Source organism: Callithrix jacchus, chromosome 8, assembly GCF_049354715.1.
Source record: "Callithrix jacchus isolate 240 chromosome 8, calJac240_pri, whole genome shotgun sequence".
Taxonomy (NCBI): domain Eukaryota; kingdom Metazoa; phylum Chordata; class Mammalia; order Primates; family Cebidae; genus Callithrix; species Callithrix jacchus.
Window position 1 is genome coordinate 56,248,739 of NC_133509.1, and position 20,848 is coordinate 56,269,586.

Below are 20,848 nucleotides of genomic sequence, written 5' to 3' on the forward strand. Positions count from 1 at the left end.
ACAGTAAGTAAGCCCAGCAAGTAAGTTACACCCAGTAAGTACTTAACAATTGTAAGCAAGTTACAGTTACGCCCAGTAAGTTATGGTAAGTAAGTTACAGTTACACCCAGTAAGTTACGGTAAGTAAGTTACCAAGTGTAAATACTTAAGTTAATATTTTACAATGAAGGTAACAAGGGTCCAAAATGAACACAATCAAGCAATAAACCATAAGGAGCTGAAAGTGGACACAATGCCTCCCAAGTCCTCATATCCATAAAGTAATGTCTGTTAATTATTTTGAATAGCATAGTTCCTCTCTCGGTTCCTGCTTTCCCTCAGCTCAACTCCCCCAACTGGGGATCTGTGTCCGGGCTCAAGCTCACCGTATGGCGAGGCCCATTTCCTAGGGGCCTCACACGGGAGCGATCCCCACAGATCCCTCAGTTCCTTTTCTGACTGAACCAATGTACACCTTACATGTACTGACTGATGTCTCGTGCCTGCCTAAAATGTATAAAACCAAGTTGTAGCCTTACCCCCTTGGCACTTGTTGTCAGGATCTCCTGGGGCTGTCCCAGGCCATTGGTCACATATCGGTTCAAAAGAAACCTCTTTTAAAAAAAAAGACTTATCTCTATTGCTGTCTACGATGAAAAATATCCAAAGTTATATTTATTCTTTGTAATTAAACAGCTAAAAAATAAAAAAAAGAAAAAGAAAAACACTGTCGTGGTCCCATTTACCTTCTAATGGTCTCTTTTTTCAAGGCTCTTTATTCTCCATGTCCTTCCTACTCAAAGTGTGGACCAGCACTATCTGCGCTTGTGCAGAATCTCAGGCTGACTGAATTTGAATCTGCATTTTAACAAAACAACCAGGTGAGTCTATCCTTAAAAGTTTGAGAAGGACCCATTTGATGTGGTGCCAGAATGATTTTTTTACAATATAAAGTAAAAGCTGTCTCTACTAGCTACAAAATGCTTCAGTGGCTTTCTATTCCTTCTGGAATAAAATGCAGATTTCAGGCTGTGATACACAAAGATCTGTATCATGCGGACCTCCCCTCCAATCTCACATTTTAACTCTTTTCCTGGCTCTCTGTGTGCCAATAACACTAGTTTCCTTTCGGTATTCTGAACTTGCCATGTTCTTTCCCACATTTTGTCTAATTCATCCATTTGAAATGCTGTTCTTCCAAATATGGGCAAGCCCAACTCATTTTCACACTTCAGGTCTCAGCTCAAGTACACTGCTATAGATACAGCCTTCTGACTTCTGTTCATCTTCCTGACTAATGTAGCCATCCATGGCCCTCCCCATAGCTCTATCACAAAACCATAGTTATTTCTTTTATGGTAATAATCATAATGTCTAGTTATAATATTGATTTATGTGTCAATGTGTTCATGGCCTAAACTTCCAATTATGATACAACTTCTATAAGGTCAGGGATATTGTTTGTTTAATCACATCTTTAACTTTAGTGCCTATCTTTAGTGACTGACTCATAATAGTCAGTGAAAAAATATCTACTGCATGTGGCTGGGCATGGTGGCTCACACCTGTAATTCTAGTACTTTGAGAAGCCAACGTGCAAGGATCAGTTAAGGTCAGGAGTTCGGGACCAGCCTGGGCAATGTAGTGAGACTCTCATCTCTATAAAAAACAAAAATAAAAAATAGACGAGTGTGGTGGCTTGAGCTTGCAGTCCTAGCTACTCAGGAAATTCAGACAGAAGGTGTCCGACCTACCCTCTGCGGGAAGACTGAGCTCGTTCGGAAAAAACCGGACCGCAGGCTAGAGGAAATTCCTTAAGTTCAGGCTTTATTGAGAGGAAAGAGCCTCCGGGCGGACCAGCCGGGACGAAAAGGAAAAATGGCCGCGCCGCTCAGAGGGGCAGGGTTGTTTTATAGGGGGCTGAAGGGCTGGGGGGTGGGGAAGCCAAAAGCCGAGGTGGTGGGCAACTGTTGGTCAGTTTGAACTGCTGGGCGGGAAGCTGGGCGGCGGGAGGGCTAGGGCCGGTATGTAAAGTGAGAGATAAGGGAGCCTCTTTGTGGGGGAGGGAAAGAGAGAGAGATTTTGCGGTAGGGGCAGAGTTTTCCAAACATTCCCGACTCCTTAAAGAAAAGAAAAAGAGGGGGTCAGGGGCGTCGGTTGTCTCTCTAGCTACTTCCTGCTGACAAGGGTCGACGGGGGGGGGGCGTTCTGAAGAGGTCTCTTTTCTTAACGAGCCTGGATGGTCGGGGAGAGGTCTATTTCTTGCACTCGTTCAGGGTAGGGTTGGAGCAGCATCTGGTGGATGGTGACTCCAGTCAGTTCTTGAAAGAGCCGCTGTAGGAACTGGAGAAAGCAAGGAGCAATAAGTAAGATTAGGCAAACGGCTATTAGGGGCCCAAGCAATGGTGACAAGAGGGTATACATAGAGGAAGACCACCACGCTGTGGCTTCAGCCGAGAACATCTGACTCTAGAGGTTAGTTTTGAGTTTCTGGAGGCTCTCGATTCGGGTTTCTACTAGGCCGGATTCACTGATGTAGTAACAGCACTCTTCTTGTAGGAAGATACAGGTCCCTCCTCGTTCAGCAGTGAGCAGGTCTAGGGCTCTTCGGTTCTGCAAGGCAACTTGGGCAACTGAGGTGATCTGTCGTTGGAGTGATGCTAAAGACTCAGTAGAGTCATCAATAGCTGCTTGGAATTGCGAGGTCAGTCGGGCTATAGCCAGGTGAGAGTGGACTAGTGCCCCTCCTCCTAATCCTGAGTAAAGTAGGGGAGGTAGCTGTCTAGAGGAGTAGTCTCTGGCGGTGGGGGAGTTGAAAGCAGGAAGGGGCAACCATACAGCAGCTCAAATGGGCTAAGCTGTGATGGGCCCCGGGGGCTTGCTCTTACTCTGGTGAGGGCGATAGGAAGTAAGGTTACCCAGGATTGGCGGAGCTCAAGCATGAGCTTGGTCAGATGCTCCTTTATTAGGCCATTGGCCCGTTCCACCTTACCAGAGGACTGAGGATGGTAGGCAGCATGTAGCTTCTACTGAATTCCTAGAGAGGTAGAAACGGCATTAGTGACTTTGGAGATAAAGGCTGGGCCGTTGTCTGACTGTATGGTAGCCGGGAGTCCAAAGCGTGGGATGATGTCTTGAATGAGATGAGTGGCTACTGTCCCAGCAGACTCAGAGGCTGTGGGGTAAGCTTCAATCCAGCCTGAAAAAGTGTCAACAATGGTTAGCAGATACCGGTACTGTTTGTGCTTTGGCATATGGGTGAAATCAATTTGCCAGTCTTGGCCAGGTAGGAACCTGCGTAGCTGATGAAGCTGGCGCCGGGGATGACAGGAACTCTGGGAATTAGTTTTCACGCAGACAGTACATGAGGACTGATCTTCCTATATGGTACTGAGGAGATGGTGAGGGTGAAAAAGTGGGTTGAGGAATCGGTATAAGGCTTTAGGCCCAATGTAGAGTGAATTGTGGATGTCTTGGATTATCTGGTACCTTTGCTTTTCAGGGAGGATGAGGAGGTTATGCTTGAAGGCCCAGTCATCCTTGAACCGTACCCCGGGGGTAGACTGGAGGGTCTGGAGTTCTGAGGCAGAGTATTGAGGGCTAGGAGAAAAAGGCTGTGTGGGCTGGCGGTGGGGAAGGTTATGACGGCCTTCAGCTTTGAAAGGATGTCTCACCCCAGAAGGGGAACTGGGCAGGTGGGGATTACTAAAAAGGAGTGGGTGAAGGGAGTGGAGTTATATGAGCACATGAGTGGTGGGGTTTGATAGGGGATACTCGGGGTCCCGTCGATTCCCATGACCGAGACCTGGGAAGGAGTGAGACGGCCAGAATAAGAAGGAAGTGCGGAGTAGGTAGCCCCCATGTCTTGTGACCCTAGGCTCGGCGAGGGTAACCGGAGTCGGAAAGCCAGGGCCCCGCTAGTCATCTAGCAGCCCTAGTAGACTGGGGAACGGAGCTCCCTCGGAGGTCGGCTCCTGGCAAGCAGGCTCCTCCCTACTGAGGGTGACCGCCGGCTGCGTAACGCCAGTGTGTCTGTTTTGAGGAACCGGCACCCTGGGGAAGCTGGGGCAGTCTGACTTCCAGTGTCCCGGGAGCCGACAGACAGGGCAAGGCTTAGTTGGTGGCCGTGGTTGTGGACAGGCTCGGGACCAGTGTCCTTCCTTTCCACATTTGAAACATGCCCCTGGAGGGGCATGGGTTTCGGTCTTGGGCTTCTGGTTCCCTGCCGGCCTTAGAGCCGCCACTAGGGCTTGGGTCTGGAGGGCAGCCTTCTGCTTCATGCGAGTTTGGCGGGCAGCCTCAGCCGCATCTTCCCTGGCATTGAATACTTTAAAGGCCATTTTTACCAGGTCTTGGATGGGAGTCTCTGGCCCCTCTTCTGCTTTCTTTAGTTTCTTTCTTATGTCGGGTGCTGACTGGGAGATAAAATGGGAGGCTAATACAGTGGCCCCATTTTGGGAGGCTGGGTCTAGTCGAGTATACCAGACTAGGGCTTCTTATGCTTGAGTGAGGTATTGGAATTCTTTAATATATGTGGACGGGTTGGCTGAGAAGGATCCTAAACGTGTCTCAATTTGGGACAGGTCTTGGAGTGAGAAAGGAACATGGACCCTGATTAAACCTTCTGCGCCTGCCACTTCTCGGAGTGGGGCCAGGATAGCTGGCTGGTGGGAGCGGGTGTGGGCTGCCACCGGAGAGGCAAGAGGAAGTGCGGCCTCTGAGGGAGGGGGCTCGGAGGGAGTAGAGGGAGAGCGAGGCATGGCCTCTGAGGTAGGAGGTGCAGAGGGAGTGGGGGAAGGGCGTGCCATTGATGGCGACTGGTTGCTGAGATTGGCAGGAGAGGACAGATGTTCAGGCAGATCCTCCGGTGAGGAGTAGGGAGGGGGAGAGGTAGTGGAGGAAGATTTACGGGGGGTTCGAGATAAGAGGATTTGGTAGGTGGAGCAGGAAGAACATAGGTTGGGGTGGGTACGGAGGTCCCAAAAAGCCTGGACGTAAGGAATTTCATTGTCCTTGCCCATGCGGCGACAAAAATCGTCGAGATCTCGGAGGGTGTTGAAATCAAAAGTGCCAGTCGGGGGCCAATGTGACTGGTTACTGAGTTTGTATTGGGGCCAAGCCACCTGGGACAGGAAAATAAGCTTTTTCTTTCTGAGGGTTTGGGAATATCCCAATTTGGTAAAATTCGCAGCAAGCACCCGAGGGGGGTGCTCAGAGGTATTTTGGACTCCGAATTTCCCATGGCAGGCGCAGCTACAGACTCTCCAGTGCGGATGGGCAGATGCAACGAAAAGGCGTCCCCGTTCGTTGCAAATTCCCCGGAGTACAATTAAGTACGGAAAAGGGAAGCGGTCAGAGGGGCGTCCCCCGTCTGGCGGCTGTCCCTCGGAAGGCTCCTGGAGCCGGAACGGAAGACTACCTTGGCTCGGCCGAGACTAGGCAAGGAGTCCGTGCGGAACTCCGGAGGGAGCAACTGCACCATGCCGTAGGAAGAGGAGACGGGAAGCGGGGGAAGGCAAAGCAAGAAAAACTTGGCTTACCTTAATCGGAAAGTGGAGGTGGCAGGGCCAGTGTTGGGTAGGTCGGGGAGGGGGGCCGTGGCCGGGCCAACGGCCTCAGCTCCCGTCCCGGGTTTCAGCACCATTTGTCCGACCTACCCTCTGCGGGAAGACTGAGCTCGTTCGGAAAAAACCGGACCGCAGGCTAGAGGAAATTCCTTAAGTTCAGGCTTTATTGAGAGGAAAGAGCCTCCGGGCGGACCAGCCGGGACGAAAAGGAAAAATGGCCGCGCCGCTCAGAGGGGCAGGGTTGTTTTATAGGGGGCTGAAGGGCTGGGGGGTGGGGAAGCCAAAAGCCGAGGTGGTGGGCAACTGTTGGTCAGTTTGAACTGCTGGGCGGGAAGCTGGGCGGCGGGAGGGCTAGGGCCGGTATGTAAAGTGAGAGATAAGGGAGCCTCTTTGTGGGGGAGGGAAAGAGAGAGAGATTTTGCGGTAGGGGCAGAGTTTTCCAAACAGAAGGATTTCTTGAGGCCAAGAGTTGGAGGCTGCAGTGAGCTATGATGGCACCACTGCACTCCAGCTCTGAGTGACAGAGTAAGACCCCATCTATTAAAACATAAAATAAAAAGGAAATATCTACAGAATAAATTAAATGAATGTTGCTTGGCCTTCTTTTCTTTTTGCCTTTTCCTTTCTTTTTATTCCCATCCTAGCAAATCTGAACTTTGTGTTTGTGCTCCCTGCTCAGATAGGTGGTAGATGGCTGGCACTTACCCCTTGTCTCATGCTGGCACTTACCCCTTGTCTCAGGACCAGGCCTTCCTATGCTCAGTGAGCTCTGTCAAATAACTAGATCAACTCAGGGTCTCAGCCCGTCCTCACTCAACTGACATCAGGTGTAATCGAAATGAACTGAGTAAACTCTAAACATAACCCCACTGTAAAATATCTGAAAGAAAAAAGGATAAACCTATAAGATGTTGGAAAGTATGAAGACAACCTTCCAAATCAAATTATAATGAACATATGTCAAAGTTTAATCTCAAATTAATGCAAGAGAAAAATTGCATCAGGAAACACATTTAAATAATTGGACTAGGTACAGACATTTTATAGGAGACCAGATTTTTTTAAAAAGTCAGGTCGGCCGGGCGTGGTGGCTCACGCCTGTAATCTCAGCACTTTGGGAGGCCAAGGCAGGTGGATCACAAGGTCAAGAGATTGAGACCATCCTGGTCAACATGGTGAAACCCCGTCTCTACTAAAAATACAAAAGATTAGCTGGGCATGGTGGTGCGTGCCTGTAATCCCAGCTACTCGGGAGGATGAGGCAGGAGAATTGCCTGAACCCAGGAGGCGGAGGTTGCGGTGAGCCGAGATCGCACCATTGCACTCCAGCCTGGATAACAAGAGCAAAACTCTGTCTCAAAAAAAAAAAAAAAGGTCAGGTCATAGATAATTATTATGATTAAAGTATTGGTTCATAATGACTGTACTCTGTGTATTGATTGTTAGGTTCATCATGAGATTAACAGTCATCTGAGATTATAACTCTAATATCTCAGAAAGAGTCTTTATTTTATTAAAGTATATCAGAAAATTGATCAAACATTTGGTCTGATGTGATAGTTAATTCCTATATGGGGCTATACATTTTATGCTTTAAAAAACGTTCAATGAAGACCAGTTTTGGGAAACTTATTGTTGTCAAAAGTAATTCAAACCGAGTGTTGTGGTGTGTGCCTGTAGTCCCAGCTACTCAGAAAGCTGAGGTGGGAGGATTTCTTGAGCCCAAAAGTTCAAGTCTAGCCTGGGGAGTATAGTGAAACCTCGTCTTTCTTAAAAAAAAAAAAAAAAGGTAATTCAAGTCTTTAGTCTTTACTATAATGGATAAGAGGGATTTGTCAGGTTTTGGATATTTTCCCTTCTTTTTTTTTTTTAGATGGGGTCTCGCTCTGTTGCCAAGCTGGAGTGTGGGGTGTAGTGGCACAATCTCTGCTCACTGCAACCTCCACCTCCTGGGTTCAAGTGATTCTTCTGCCTCAGCCTCCCGAGTAGCTAGGACTACAGCCATGCGCCACAATGCCCAGCTAATTTTTGTGTTTTTAGTATAGACAGAATTTTACCATGTTGGCCAGGATGGTCTTGATCTCTTGACCTTGTGATATGCCTGCCTCGGTCTCCCAAAGTGCTGGGATTATAGGCGTGAGCCACCGTGCCTGGCCAGTTTTCCCTACTTACAAGATAATAAGGTTGTTTGATTGAGGCTGTCAGTAAAGACATGAAAACTACTTAGTTAGCGATAAAGGATTTTTTTTACTTATGACACAGCAAACAGCGTAAACATTGGTATATTCACTTCAGTTGTTCTTTTTCTTAAATCTTAACAAGATGATATGTGTACTGATGCATACTTTGGTGAGGTGGTACTGTGTTACAACTGAGGAACTCTGAGCTTGGAGAATTCATTGCTTTTATAGTAAGCAGTAAACCCACTTGCCCTTTGTCTCAGAGGGAAACAGTACCTCAGCCTTCAAGGTTGCTTGCTGCAAGCATAACTCTGGAAAGTGGTCAGGCAGAGTGATCATAGTCTTACATCATTGGAAGACCTAACATGACATTTAGGAGTATAAGCAACTAATGATGGTCTGCTTTTCAATAATACCTACTCCATATTCGTACATCATATTATTTTCTAGAAATTTTTCTCATGAGTATGCCACTCCAGAAGCCATTCTAATTAATTTGACTGACAGAGGTTCTGAGACTAAGTACATTGAATTTACCTCAAACAATTTTTAATTAAGGCTACTATCTGCAGAACTCTAAACAAAAGAATGAGACCAATCTGCAATATTAACTTCACCCATTTGGCCAACTGTGACAAAGTCCCAAAGTATAGATAGCTAGGATGTAATTTCTTATCCATTATCCATGGAAGTTAAAACTGACATGCTAGTCTTTGTTTTAATTGTCAAAAAGAGGCCCAAAACAGCTATCATTCCCAATGGAAAGATGTTCTGTCCCACCTATTTGGTCCCCAGACATAATCAACAAAAAGGTAACTGCAACCTGGCAGGAGGGATTTGTGAGAGTATAACTTTCCTTTGCTCCATCTTTCCATCACTGGCTTGAAAATAGTCTTTAAATGACATCCTGCATTCTCCATGTGGGTTTCTGGGGCTGATGGAAAAAGAGTAGACCTGTTATCAAAGAATAGTGCCTGATTATATCGATCTGTTATGTGGTTTTCTGCAGGGCTAATTCAGAGGACTTTCCTGTATTCATATAACTCAAAACACGCTCAGAGTGGAGAAGTGGCTATGGAGAGGAAATGAAAAAAAATTGATAAAGGGACTCAAAAGCAGGCAGGAGAAAGAGTCTGAAATGTGAAGGTAGGCCAATTGAAATTATTTAGTCTAAGAAGCAGAAGGGAAAAGATTGAAGAGAGCTTAAGAGACCTGCAAAACATTGTATGTAAAAAGTACAGCCATAAGTATAACAGGATTCCCAGAGTAAGAGGAAAGGAAAGAGGAGGGAGACTATTTGTGAAAATAATGACTCCAAACTTCTCAAATTTGTTGGAAGGCATGAACCTATACAACTGAGAAGCTCAACAAGGACCAGGTAGAAAAAAGGCAATAAATAAATAAATCACATTGAGACACATTATAATCAAATAAACTGTTTAAAGAAAAAGACAATTTGAGAATTTTGAAAGCTGCAAGAGATAAGTGACTAATCACATGGAAGGGATCTTTCAAAATATTAGCACTCAATTGTTCATCAGAAACCATAGAAGCCAGAAGGAAGTGGGATGGCATATTTAAAGTGTTTAAATTAAAAAAAAATTGTCAACCAACAATCTTATATCAGGCAAAACTACTGTTCTAAAACAAAGAAGAAATTCGGACAGTCCCAGATAAATAAAAACCCAGAGTATATATCACTTGTAGACCTATTCTATAAGAAAACCTAAATGGAATCTTTCAGACAGAAAAGAAATAGCACTAGACAGTAACTTGGAGTCATGCAAAAATAGTGAACAATGGTAAAGGTAGTTACATAGATAAAAATAAAGCCAATTTTTTTTGTAGTTTTTGTTTGTAACTCCCATTTTTCCTAAATTAACAAGCTAATGTACAAACAATAATTATAATTATGTTGCATATAACTATACACAATAATCTCATTGTGTATAATGAGAACACAATGAGTAAAAAGGTATTTTTCCCTGTGTATAAAAATTTCCTTTGTTGTTGTTGTTGTTAATAGTACAACTTATGTATTTCAAATAGACACAAAATTAGTAGCATTTACAGTAGTATCTTAAGATACATTGACTTTGAATAAGATCTTGCTTTCAATACTTTGAGGTTCCAAGACATATCTAGAAAATTTTATGCTATGGAAAATGAAGACTGTTTAATCTAATGGGGAAGGGGACTATGATTTCTCTTTGACTGATTGCCATAACACTGCCCTTAAGGCATGTGAAGGAGTTTCATATGTTATTTTTTTTTGTTTTGTTTTTCATATGTTATTTAGAAGTTAGTAGGCACAGATGCTTTTGCAATACAACTTTGATATATAAATTCTGTCATTTTGTTAGCACTGATATTGCTTTTGGGTCCACCACAACATTTTATCTATTGGCCCATACTATTTTTTGTTACAAGTATCAAAAAAGGTGATTGCTTCCTGAAAATACTGTGTTCAAGTACCCATTCAATTTTAGATGTTGTATTTGTTTTTTATAAATTTTCCAAGACTGTAGTGGCCACATTCTTGGGTTGCTATCACTCTTCCTTTGGTTTTTACACTTACTGAGAAGTGGCTGTTGTAATTTCTGTCATGTGCAATGTATTCTTGGATAAAGGGATTTCAATATTAGCATATTCTCCTTCATTCGATATCCTGTGCAGTTGTTGGTGGAAATGGGAAGGGCCTGCCCAGGCCATCATTGATGAATACTGACTAAATGGCTCTTGAGCAGAAAAGAGCCTGCATCGTTGCTAGCCTATAGCTGCCAGCGTCTGCAAGGACATAAAACAGATTATGAACATGAGGAGTTGTGCTTGTTTCTCTGTAGATTCAATTAAGTTTCTTGCATAGTTAACCCTCCAGAGATCCGGTTTGCTTTTTAGGTTAGAATGAAAAGGCAAAGAGAAAGACAGGTTCATGAATTTTGGATTCATTCCTAAACTTAAAACCAGAAAAGAAATAAGGGGAATTAGACAAATGAACAGAACATAAAAGTCCAGGTAGTGAAGGTAAGTCAATCTCATTTGCAACAGCCCAAATAAGTACTGTTTTGACATGCATGTGTCATTGGTGTAAGACAGAATGATGAATTCCAAGCTCTAGTCCCTGGCTTTGTTAAAAAATGTTGCCTAGGCTTTGAGGTGGAACCATGTTTGTTCAGTTAGATTTTAGGCCATTATATTTTGAAAGAATTGTTTCGAGTTACAGGAAATTTCTTTAAAAATTGGAGGTAACAGAAGGCTAAGGGGATGTGTGGCCTGACATGGAGAAGAGCTATGCAATGTGAAGTGCTCCTTGAATTGCAAGAATCTCACTCAAAGTTTTGTAATAGAATGCTTCATGACTGATTGTTCAGTGTAGGAAAGTGGCTATTAGAAACAACTGCTCTTATACAAGAGTTGCCATATGATACCAACACATACACACATAAACATCCCCTGGAGACACTGACTTGGAGCATTTGCTTCTCAAAATTTTAATTAACGAATGTGTCAGAGTTTTATATTCACCCGTTCACTTAATACAGGTCTATACTTTGAGTACATCTTTGATTACTGTCATGATTCCACAAGATGGCAGTGTGTTCTTAGGGACCCTGAGGACAGCTCTCAGGTGCTCTGTGTGTGTGTGTGTGTGTGTCTGTGTGTGTGTGTGTGTGTGTGTGTGTGTGTGTGAAGGAGAGAAAGACAGAGAGATGGGGACAGGGGATAAGAGGAGGGGTTAGTGATGTATCAGGGGTTGTGAAAAGAACCTCTTTTTTCTAATTGGTAGGACAGATTATTTTTATGATTCCTAAAGTGAAAGAGATAAAATATCTGTACTAGGTTCTTTTTTTTTTTTTTTTAATTTAAAGTTGGATTCTTCAGTGAACCAGAGCAGAAAAGAATAATGAAATCCTTGGGAGTTTTACTGGTGATCCTGTGGCTTCAGTTAAGCTGTGAGTTTGGGCATCTCTACAGGAACATAATGCACAATATTTGGAGATAATGTCTATCCTAAGCTGGTGGCTAGAAGCCTGAATTTTTTTTTTCTGTAACTAAGGGAGGGTAGAGGGCCTGTAAAAAGATGATTAAAATTCTGGGGAGTAAGTATTTACCTCCCAAATTGTCTTCTCTTTCTGACCACTGTCTTTTTCACAGGGGTTTTGAGCCAACAGAAGGAGGTGGAGCAGGATCCTGGACCCTTCAATGTTCCAGAGGGAACCACTGTTGCTTTCAACTGCACTTATAGCAACAGTGCTTCTCAGTCTTTCTTCTGGTACAGACAGGATCCCAGGAAAGGACCTAAGTTGCTGATGTCCGTATACTCCAGTGGTAACGAAGATGGAAGGTTTACAGCACAGCTCAATAGAGCCAGCCGGTATGTTTCCTTGCTCATCAGAGACTCCCAGCTCAGTGACTCAGCCACCTACCTCTGTGCAGTGAGCACACAGTGCTCCCCAGACACCTGCAGTCTGTACCCAAACCTGCTGGGCCCCAGGAATGCCTGATGTAGAGCTTAGACTGCAGGGCAGTAAAGTTCTCTTTGCTCTCTAGATTCCAGTGGAAATTAAGAGTACTAGTATGGAGGACTGATTGATTAGGGAAGTATTAATATAATTCTGAAAATAATTGAGACCCTCAAGGAAAATGAAAGATACAATCTTGATCTGTTTAAAATATTTTCCAGTATTCCCTTTCTACTTTAGTTAAAAATATATATATATATTTCGAGACAAAGTCTTGCTCTGTTACCCAGGCTGGAGTGCAGTGGTGTGATCTCAGCTCACTGCAACCTCCGCCTCCTAGGTTCAAGTGATTCGACTTCCTCAGCCTTCCAAGTATCTGGGACTACAGGCATGTGCCATTATACCCGGCTAATTTTTTCTTAATTTTTAGTAGAGACGGGGTTTCACTATGTTAGCCAGGATGGTCTTGATCTCCTGATCTCGTGATCTGCCCGCCGCAGCCTCCCAAAGTGTTGGGATTACAGGCCCGAGCCACTGCTCCTGGCAGTTTAAAAATATTTTTATCTTTCTTCTGGAGAGATTTAAAAAAAATGTTTTTTTATTGAGATAACTCACAAACCAAAAGGAGCACATACTCATTTCATACGTACATCACACTCTATGCCATAAGCATATCCATCATCTCTAAAACTTTACTTCCTCCTTTTTAAAAATTTAGGTATGATTGGTATATGGCAAGGTGCATATATTATATAATGTATACATTTTAATGCCCACTCTAGTTTTATGCCACATCTTTGCTTTATGAGATTGTTTTTATGACTCTTTTTGTTTATATCAGGAAAAGATTTTCATACAATGACAGATATTCTGTCACTGTCTACAGGACATCTTATTATCTCCCTGTTTAGTTGCCCAAGAAGTTTGAAAGCCATTGCTTTAGGAATGCAACAGAAAAACACAAATACAAAATAAAAAAAATCAGCAAACTCCTGTGAAAATCCTGTAAGTCATAAATTATTTTAGTTATAGAAAACTCACCCCATCTCCAGCCTCAGCTGCAGCGCCACTCATGATTTATATAAAGGCACATTTTATGAGTAGATGGAAGAACTAGAGGGAGAGGGTGAGAACTGGTTAAAAAAAAAGCCTACGTATTTTCAGAGATGAAAGATTAGAGAGAGTCTATGTTGCAATTTTGGGGTAAAGTCTGAATTGAACTCAAAACCTTGTGGAAGAGTATGTTGATTCCTATGTAATTGAATGTAGCATTAGCCTTACCCACAGCATGCCACATACTCACAGCCCCTGCTGGAATGGCTTAAAATTCATTGAGAAGGATCTCTAAGTATCTAAAAGAAGTCTAGACACCAAGGGGCTTTGTTACTATGAGCAAAGACCTGTATAAATCAGTTACTAGAGACCATATGGTATTGAGCATGTTCCAGCAAATGTTGGAGGAGAGTTTGAAACACTGAAGAGCATATAAATGCTTCCCTCCTCTGACTACCTGGCACTACAGATTTGCCCTGCAATGCATATTAGGATAAGGCAAAATATTTGTGCCTGATGAAAATAAGGCTTTTTAGTAGATATTAAGTTGAATTACAGGAAAAAATTTTGAACAACACTTTATTATAGAAGTGAAGTTGTAGCCTGTTGGGCATGATGTTGTTTATGTAGACCCCAAAGTGGGAAAAGTTTAGAAATGGAGAATTAAGATTTATGTCCAGGGTTGTTCCCGTAGTCACTGATGAAAAGGATGCAACTCAATCAAATTTGCTTCAAATTCTTAATCTGAAGAGCAAAAGACTGAACAAATCTTTCCAAGTCTTAGCAGAAAGATTTGAAAGGCAGTAAGGAAGGGCAGAAAGTTGAGCCAGAATCAAGATACTTACATTTTAGTTCCATATTTATTGTATCACTTCTGGTTTCCTGCCATTCTGGAAAGAATCTGTGTTGTGTTTTTTTGAATATTTATATTACTAATGGGCCATCTATTAGGCTATATATTATATATATTTTAGGATTCATTTCAGTATTAAATGAGATAATATACAGCCTTGGGATGAGTTCCTTAAAAGCAGAGACTGCACTTGGAATTCTTTCTCCATAATTGATTGAAGAAACCAGGTTGAGGCGGGGAAAGGCTAAGCATGAACATGGTCCAGCAGGCGTCTTGATCCAGACTGACCTCATAAGGAGCTCTGGATCGTGAACTACATCACAGGGTTGATCCCTCCCACCCTGAGATGAGGGAACCAGACTGTTCTGACGTACTGTGGGTAAGAATAAGGTCCTCATTGGCTGCGGTGTTTCCTGGGGTAGCAGTAAATGCTGCTGGACAGTGGTGACTCTCATTGGCTGAGGTCAACTAGGAAAAGGGGCAACTGTGAGCCAAGAGTAGCCAACACTCACAGTAGCAGGGGATGGCTACATTGTCCTGGGAAAGGGGATTGAGGCTGAGGACAGCAGTGTTCATTATTAACACGGAACTTGCCTGGGATGTGGGCAGCATTCAAGAAATAACAAACTTTAATTGTATTCCGAGTTTTAATTTCTTTCTCTATTCGAGGGGGTTTATACAGGTGGCCTTACCAGTTTTGAAGAGTTGAAATAATGTTAAAACACTTGTTAACAGAAACCATCTAAATAAATATAAAAAATAAATATAAGGAAATATTTTTCTTTCAAAGCTAAAATTCAGGAATTTTTAAAAGAATTGTAACCAGAGAACCACTCTTTTGGGAATTATGAGATGACATTCTGTTCAGCACCTTCTTTCCTGGTTGCAATGATTCTCATGATTTACAGTTCATAACTCGGGGCTTCCATGTGTAGCGAGAACAACAGAGATACCATCTGTATTTATACATGACTAATGCTATTTTGTTATTAATTTGTACTTAAGAATGGAGGACTGGGTAGCAGGATGGCATCTTCATGTCATTGTGCCCATGTTCCCCAGAAGGTTTCTTCTTGAATGGGGTGCCTGGCCGGTAGTGTGGGTATGTGAATTGACAGGCTTCTTTATAGGATGAATGAGGAGAGGGAACTGGTAATTAAGTTGCTTCTTTTTGTTCCCTGCACCTAATATCATTGAAAATGGCCTAATTCTGTCAACTACTCATAATAAAAACTGAAACGGCCCGACATGGTTCATGCAAACTCTCATGAAGATGAAATGCCCCAGGTTGGCTTCATATACTTCTGAAACACAAATACAGAAGCAGGATGATGAGAATAAAGAGAGGCTAGTGCAGCTATTCCACATGTGGGCTTTCACTATGTTCTCTTGTATTCTGTTCCTCTCACCATTTATCACCTACTCTCTTTCTCAACCCAGAATCTCTTCAGGGTCCCACCCAGTAGATTCCCTTCACTCACATTTCCACTATAATCTTCTCATAGCTCATTCTGGCCTGGACTTTTCCCCTCTCGGTTTTTGTCCATCACTTTTCATCTACCTCATGGGAATTGTGATCTCTTTCATCTTTTTATTACCTTTACTATTAATGGATTCAGGCCATTCTGTTTATGCTTTTAAATTTCATTTTAGTGGGAATTTTAGAGAGTTAAGAGGACAGCATATATGTTTAGTTAGAAGTTTTGTATCAGAAGCCCACCCTAGTAATATTTAACTTTTCAAACTGACTGTATAATTTTGTCTTACATGAGGTAAAAAAGTTATAGGCAGAATCAAGGAATAGATCAGAAGTCCAAGAGAAACCTGATTTCGGGTTGGTACAAGTCAATGGAGTATTCAGAAAGCAGCTTTTGTTCTGACCTTTTAAAATCCCATTTTACCTGAGATTTTTCTCCTTATTTGGTTATTTCATTTTTAGGATCCAATGATCTCTATGCTACAGTAAGTTGGGTGGGGAAGGTTTTTTGCTCAAAAGCTTCACTTTGTTATTGGGGGACAGAGCAGTCTGTTCTTGTTCGATATGCCTTGTCTCCCACCCACACGGCACTGCTGCTGCTTAGCTCTGCTGAGCGTCGCTCAGTACCTCTCACGATTTCCACACCTCTCACAGATTCCTCTTGTTCTGGTCTGCTGGTTGCACTCCTTTCAACTGTATTGAGTTCACGTAGTTTTACTTTTTGAAAAATGTATTTAACTATTTTGATAATCACTTATTTATATGTTACATTTTCTTCTACTTACTCTGTTCAAGTTTCTTCACAGATTTCATGGATGGAGGAACTTAATTGTGGAGATAGAGAAACTGCATTAGTTTTTTTTTTTAGTGTCGGATTCTCATAATTTGGCACATTATGTCAGTTTATTCTGAACACTGACAGCTGGAACAGGACTCTCACTTTCTCTTCTTAAATGTAAGTTACCTAAGTTATTTCCTCCTAGGTTCACAAATATTAAACTTGTTGACCTGAAATTAGGAAGTCTTTTTCTCATTTTCTACTTGAGAAAGAAAATTCTTGCTTTTAATTGTTTGCTTTGTTTAAGTAATTAATGACATATGATCCAGGTTGATTTTAAGTATGAGTCTCTGGTCTTTTTTTTTTTTTTAAAGACTCAAAGAAACAATCTCTTTCACCTACTCTAATGTTCACATGTAGCTGCACGGCCCATATGAAGCTCGGCCCCCACTGAGCCAACTGATCACCTCCCCTCTCCCTAATGAATGGCTTTACTAATACAGAGTGTCTAGATGATTTTCCAAACCCTAGAACGTTGTCTTCTGTGACTAATTTCTCAGTGAAGTAAATTACTCTTCTATTTTTACATAACTCTCATTTCTCATGTATTTAAAATTAAAACCATATACTCTGCGGAAGGTGACGTAATCACAGACTCGGGAAGAAGGAAACACTTTCTGTTGGTTTTAATATCACATCTCTCAAAGGAGAAGGAAACAGTTCACTTCCTTGGATCTGGGGTTCCGCCTGAGGCCTCTAGGGGGCGACGTTGCACTAAGGTGGCATCTGTTTTCGTCCCAGACCATCCTCATTTCACTGAGCCCCCACCCTGCAACTGGCTGATGCAGCTCGCCGATGTCTGTGTAGACAGAGAGTTGTGACTAGAGCAAGAGATCAGAACACATCCAGACTCCTTAAGGAAAGTCTTCTTTCTGTTTTTGAAACTTTTCAAAGTCAGGGACTCGTCCCGTCCAACCTCCCCACTGCTCCTAGCTCCCGAGGCTCAGTGCTCTTGGCCTCTATCCGCCCTGCTCAGGGTCCTGCAGCGTTGCCACTGCTCAGCCATGCTTCTGCTGCTCGTCCCAGTGCTCGCGGTGATTTTTGTCCTGGGTGAGTAGCATTCCATTCCTTTTCCTCCTTTTGTAAATGTGACTACGTTGTAATTGCCTCTAAATAGAGACATCTTTTCTTAGAGAAGTCTGTGCTGCTTTTACTTACACAGCATTGGTGTTGCAGGAGGAACCAGAGCCCAGTCTGTGACCCAGCTTGACGGCCAGGTCACTGTCTCTGAAGAAGCCCCTGTGCTGCTGAAGTGCAACTACTCGTCGTCTGTTACAGTGTATCTCTTCTGGTATGTGCAATACCCCAACCAAGGACTCCAGCTTCTCCTGAAGTATGTATCAGGACCCACCCTGGTTAAAGGCATCAAAGGTTTTGAGGCTGAAATTAAGAAGAGTGAAAGCTCCTTCCACCTGAGGAAATCCTCAGCCCATGTGAGCGACGCAGCTGAGTACTTCTGTGCTGTGAGTGACACAGTGCCTGAGACTGCAGGGGAGCTGAACACAAACCCCCTGAGATGCTGAGATTTTCTGTGACTCAAGAACTCAACCTTGAAGTCTGTTTTATAATGTTAAATAGCCATTCATAGTTTCTGATGCTTACTGGTGTATGCTATATTTTTTTCCATCTGTTCATTTTTTAATCATGACTTTAAATTTAAAGTGTGTTTCCTTTAGGTAGCTTAATATAGGGTCTTCCTTTCTATCCACTACGTCAATCTCTGGTCTTGCAATGGGAAGTTTAAATAATTGTAATTTAATATGTATTGATGAAATTGAATTCTAGTATACTATGTTATTATTGTGTTTCTGTTTCACCCTTATTATTTTTTTTAACTGACTTTTTTGGGATTATTTGAATATTTTAAACACTATGTTATCTATGGACTTCTTTGGTTATATTTCCATATTTTTTCAGTGGTTGCTCTGGAGATTATAGTACATATGACTAACTATCCAGGGTCTTCTGTGATATTGTACCTCTTTATGTAAAATGCAGAAAGTTCTGCAGAATGTCTCTTTATCCATCAACACTGAAGTTTGTTGTAGTAGTTCATGTATATTAAAGCTACATATATTGGAAACCTCACCATATAGTGGTACAATTTTTATTTTAAATAATTGTATGGACTGTATAAAACTTACTAGGAATAATAATAAATATGTCATGGTTAACATCTGTTTACCAGCTCTGGAATCCTTGCTTTGTTTCTAAAGTAAGTTTTCCTCTGACACCAGGAGATGTGTTTGAAATGACATTGTTCCCTTCAAACTTGAAAAACTCCCTTTAATATTTTTTTCTAGAGCAGGAGTGCTGGTAATTGTATTTCTTAGTCATATGTTATCTGAAGAGGTCTTTATTCTTAATTTGCCCTTTATTTGTGGAAGATATTTTTACTGGATCTGTAATTCTGTGCCAACCATCCCCCCTCCTCTCATTGTCTGTTGGTCTCCAGGTTTTCTGGTTAGAAATCTATGGTTATTCAAGCAATTGTTCCTAAATGATATTAATATGTTGCTTTTCTCTAGCTGCTTCATAGATATGCTATTTGTACACACACATACATGCAGGTAAAATCATATCGACTTTTGTTGCCCTTGGTTTAATTTTGATGTTTACATGTGGTTCCCTTTCATTTTATCCTGTTTGGGACTTGAATTCATAAGTTTGTCTTTCTTTGAATTTGGTATGTTTTCTGGCCCAATCTCTTTCTCTTCTCCTTCGAGGACTCCAATTAGTTACAGCTTAGAATTTAGAACATTGTCCCACTAGGCCTCCTTGGCTCTATTTTTTTTCTTTCATTTTTTTTTTTCTTGATTTTAAGGTCTGCCTCTACTCACTAGATGCCTGTAGATTATATACCCCAAGTTGTGACAACCAAATTCGTATCTAGATTTGTCAAGTGTCTCCTGAGGGGAGCAAAGTCAAAATTAATTAGGTTAGATAATCTATACTGATCTTTTTTCAAGTTTGTTATTCTTTTCTCTATCATCTTCATTTTGCTATTGAGCCCTTACAGTGAGATTTTCATTTTGGGTAGTTTCCACTTCCAAAATCTCCATTTTTAAACTTTGTGGTATATAATCAAAAGAGCTACTTTAACATCTTTTTCTATTACTTCTAGCATTTTAGTCATCTTGATCTTTCATCTGTTGATCTTTTACTTAAATATTAGCCCACTTTTCTGATCCTTTGTATGTCCAATCATTTTGAAATACATCTCAAACATTTTAAGTATATGTGTGTAGACTCTGTTTTCTTCTTCTTCTCCTTCTCATTCTTCTTTAAAAAGCATTCCTCTGAAGAATTTTGATGTTTTTGCTTTAGCAGGAAATCAAACTAGTTTGGTTCATACTGTAAGTTTTCTCCCCCCTTTTGTGGACTTTGGTAGCTCAAAATTTCAGTTCAGTTTTTTAATCATTTGCAATGTTGGTTCGGGTTTATACCTGTCCCATGTAGTTTAGGGACTAGTGTGAAACCTGTTTGGGTGGCTCAAATCTCAGGTCAGCCCTGAACTCTCTGCTACATTGGTTTTAGTTTGTCCTGCATCGGTGCCACTCAGGAGTAGCCTGAGATGGAAATGGTGGTTCAAATATCAGTTAAATAACCTCAACTTTGTTGATCTGGTTTGAGTCAGTCCCAGGGACATGGAGCTTTGGGATTAGCCTGAGACCTGAGCTGTTTTCCATCTCTTCCCTAGGGTCTCCCTTTTCTAGCCTGGCCCACAGAGGCAGAAAGATTGTGCTTCTTTCAGAGTTTTGGTCTCCTATAACATTGTTATTGCCACCCTGCCGTACACCAGAGGACTTTCTAAGTGCAAAGTCAAGAGAGAAAAAAAAATGAAATTCACATTTGCACAAGTTGCTTCTCTAACGTTTGCCCCCCCCCACATTTTGCCTGCTTTGAGTAATTTCAGAGTCCACAGATAGTTATATTTTGTGTGTTTTATTCAGTTTTCACTTGTAACCAATGGGGGAAATGGGCTGTAGGTGTCCTAAAGCTATCTTCTATTCTACTATGTTCCTGATAAACGCTGGTTCTGCACCTGGCCTCCAGAGGGCGCTGCTGCGCAAACTGGAGCTCTTGTTTCTGCTGAAGATCAATCCACTGCTCAGTTCCTCCTCCCTGCAGCTGGTTCTTTCCAGACAGAGACAAGTGACAAGAATCACAGGTTTAAAAGCAAAGAGATTCATCTCAGCAGTTTTTGCTGTTTTATATAAGCAAGGAGCGTGTACAGAAAACCTTCCTAACACTTCTTGGTCTTGGTCTCTTCAGCCACTTTTTCCTTCCTCTTCTTGGGAGATCTTGCAGAAAAGAGCCTGCAGTGTTTCCCTTGCTCAGCCATGCTCCTGGTGCTCATCACACTGCTGGGGATACATTTTGCCTTGAGTGAGTAAAATTTCTTTATGGTCTCTAGTTCCACGGGTTCTGACTAGAA

The 20,848-nt window shown here is 42.2% G+C and overlaps 1 protein-coding gene and 1 long non-coding RNA gene across 2 annotated transcripts; one reads left to right on the plus strand and one right to left on the minus strand.

Moving 5' to 3' along the window:
* Window positions 1-1,785: 1,785 nt before the first annotated feature.
* Window positions 1,786-5,768, minus strand: LOC144577550 (uncharacterized). The gene is made up of 2 exons (XR_013521688.1): window positions 5,520-5,768; window positions 1,786-3,178 (listed from the first exon to the last, which is right to left on the minus strand). It is a non-coding gene; the product is annotated as an uncharacterized LOC144577550 (long non-coding RNA).
* An 11,423-nt stretch (window positions 5,769-17,191) lies between these two features.
* On the plus strand, window positions 17,192-20,758 carry LOC100409044 (T cell receptor alpha variable 8-6). Its single transcript, XM_009005729.5, has 2 exons — window positions 17,192-17,460; window positions 17,587-20,758. Exons 1-2 carry the CDS (start codon window positions 17,415-17,417, stop codon window positions 17,931-17,933), a joined length of 393 nt encoding a protein of 130 aa, XP_009003977.3. The 5' UTR covers window positions 17,192-17,414; the 3' UTR covers window positions 17,934-20,758.
* Window positions 20,759-20,848: the final 90 nt, after the last annotated feature.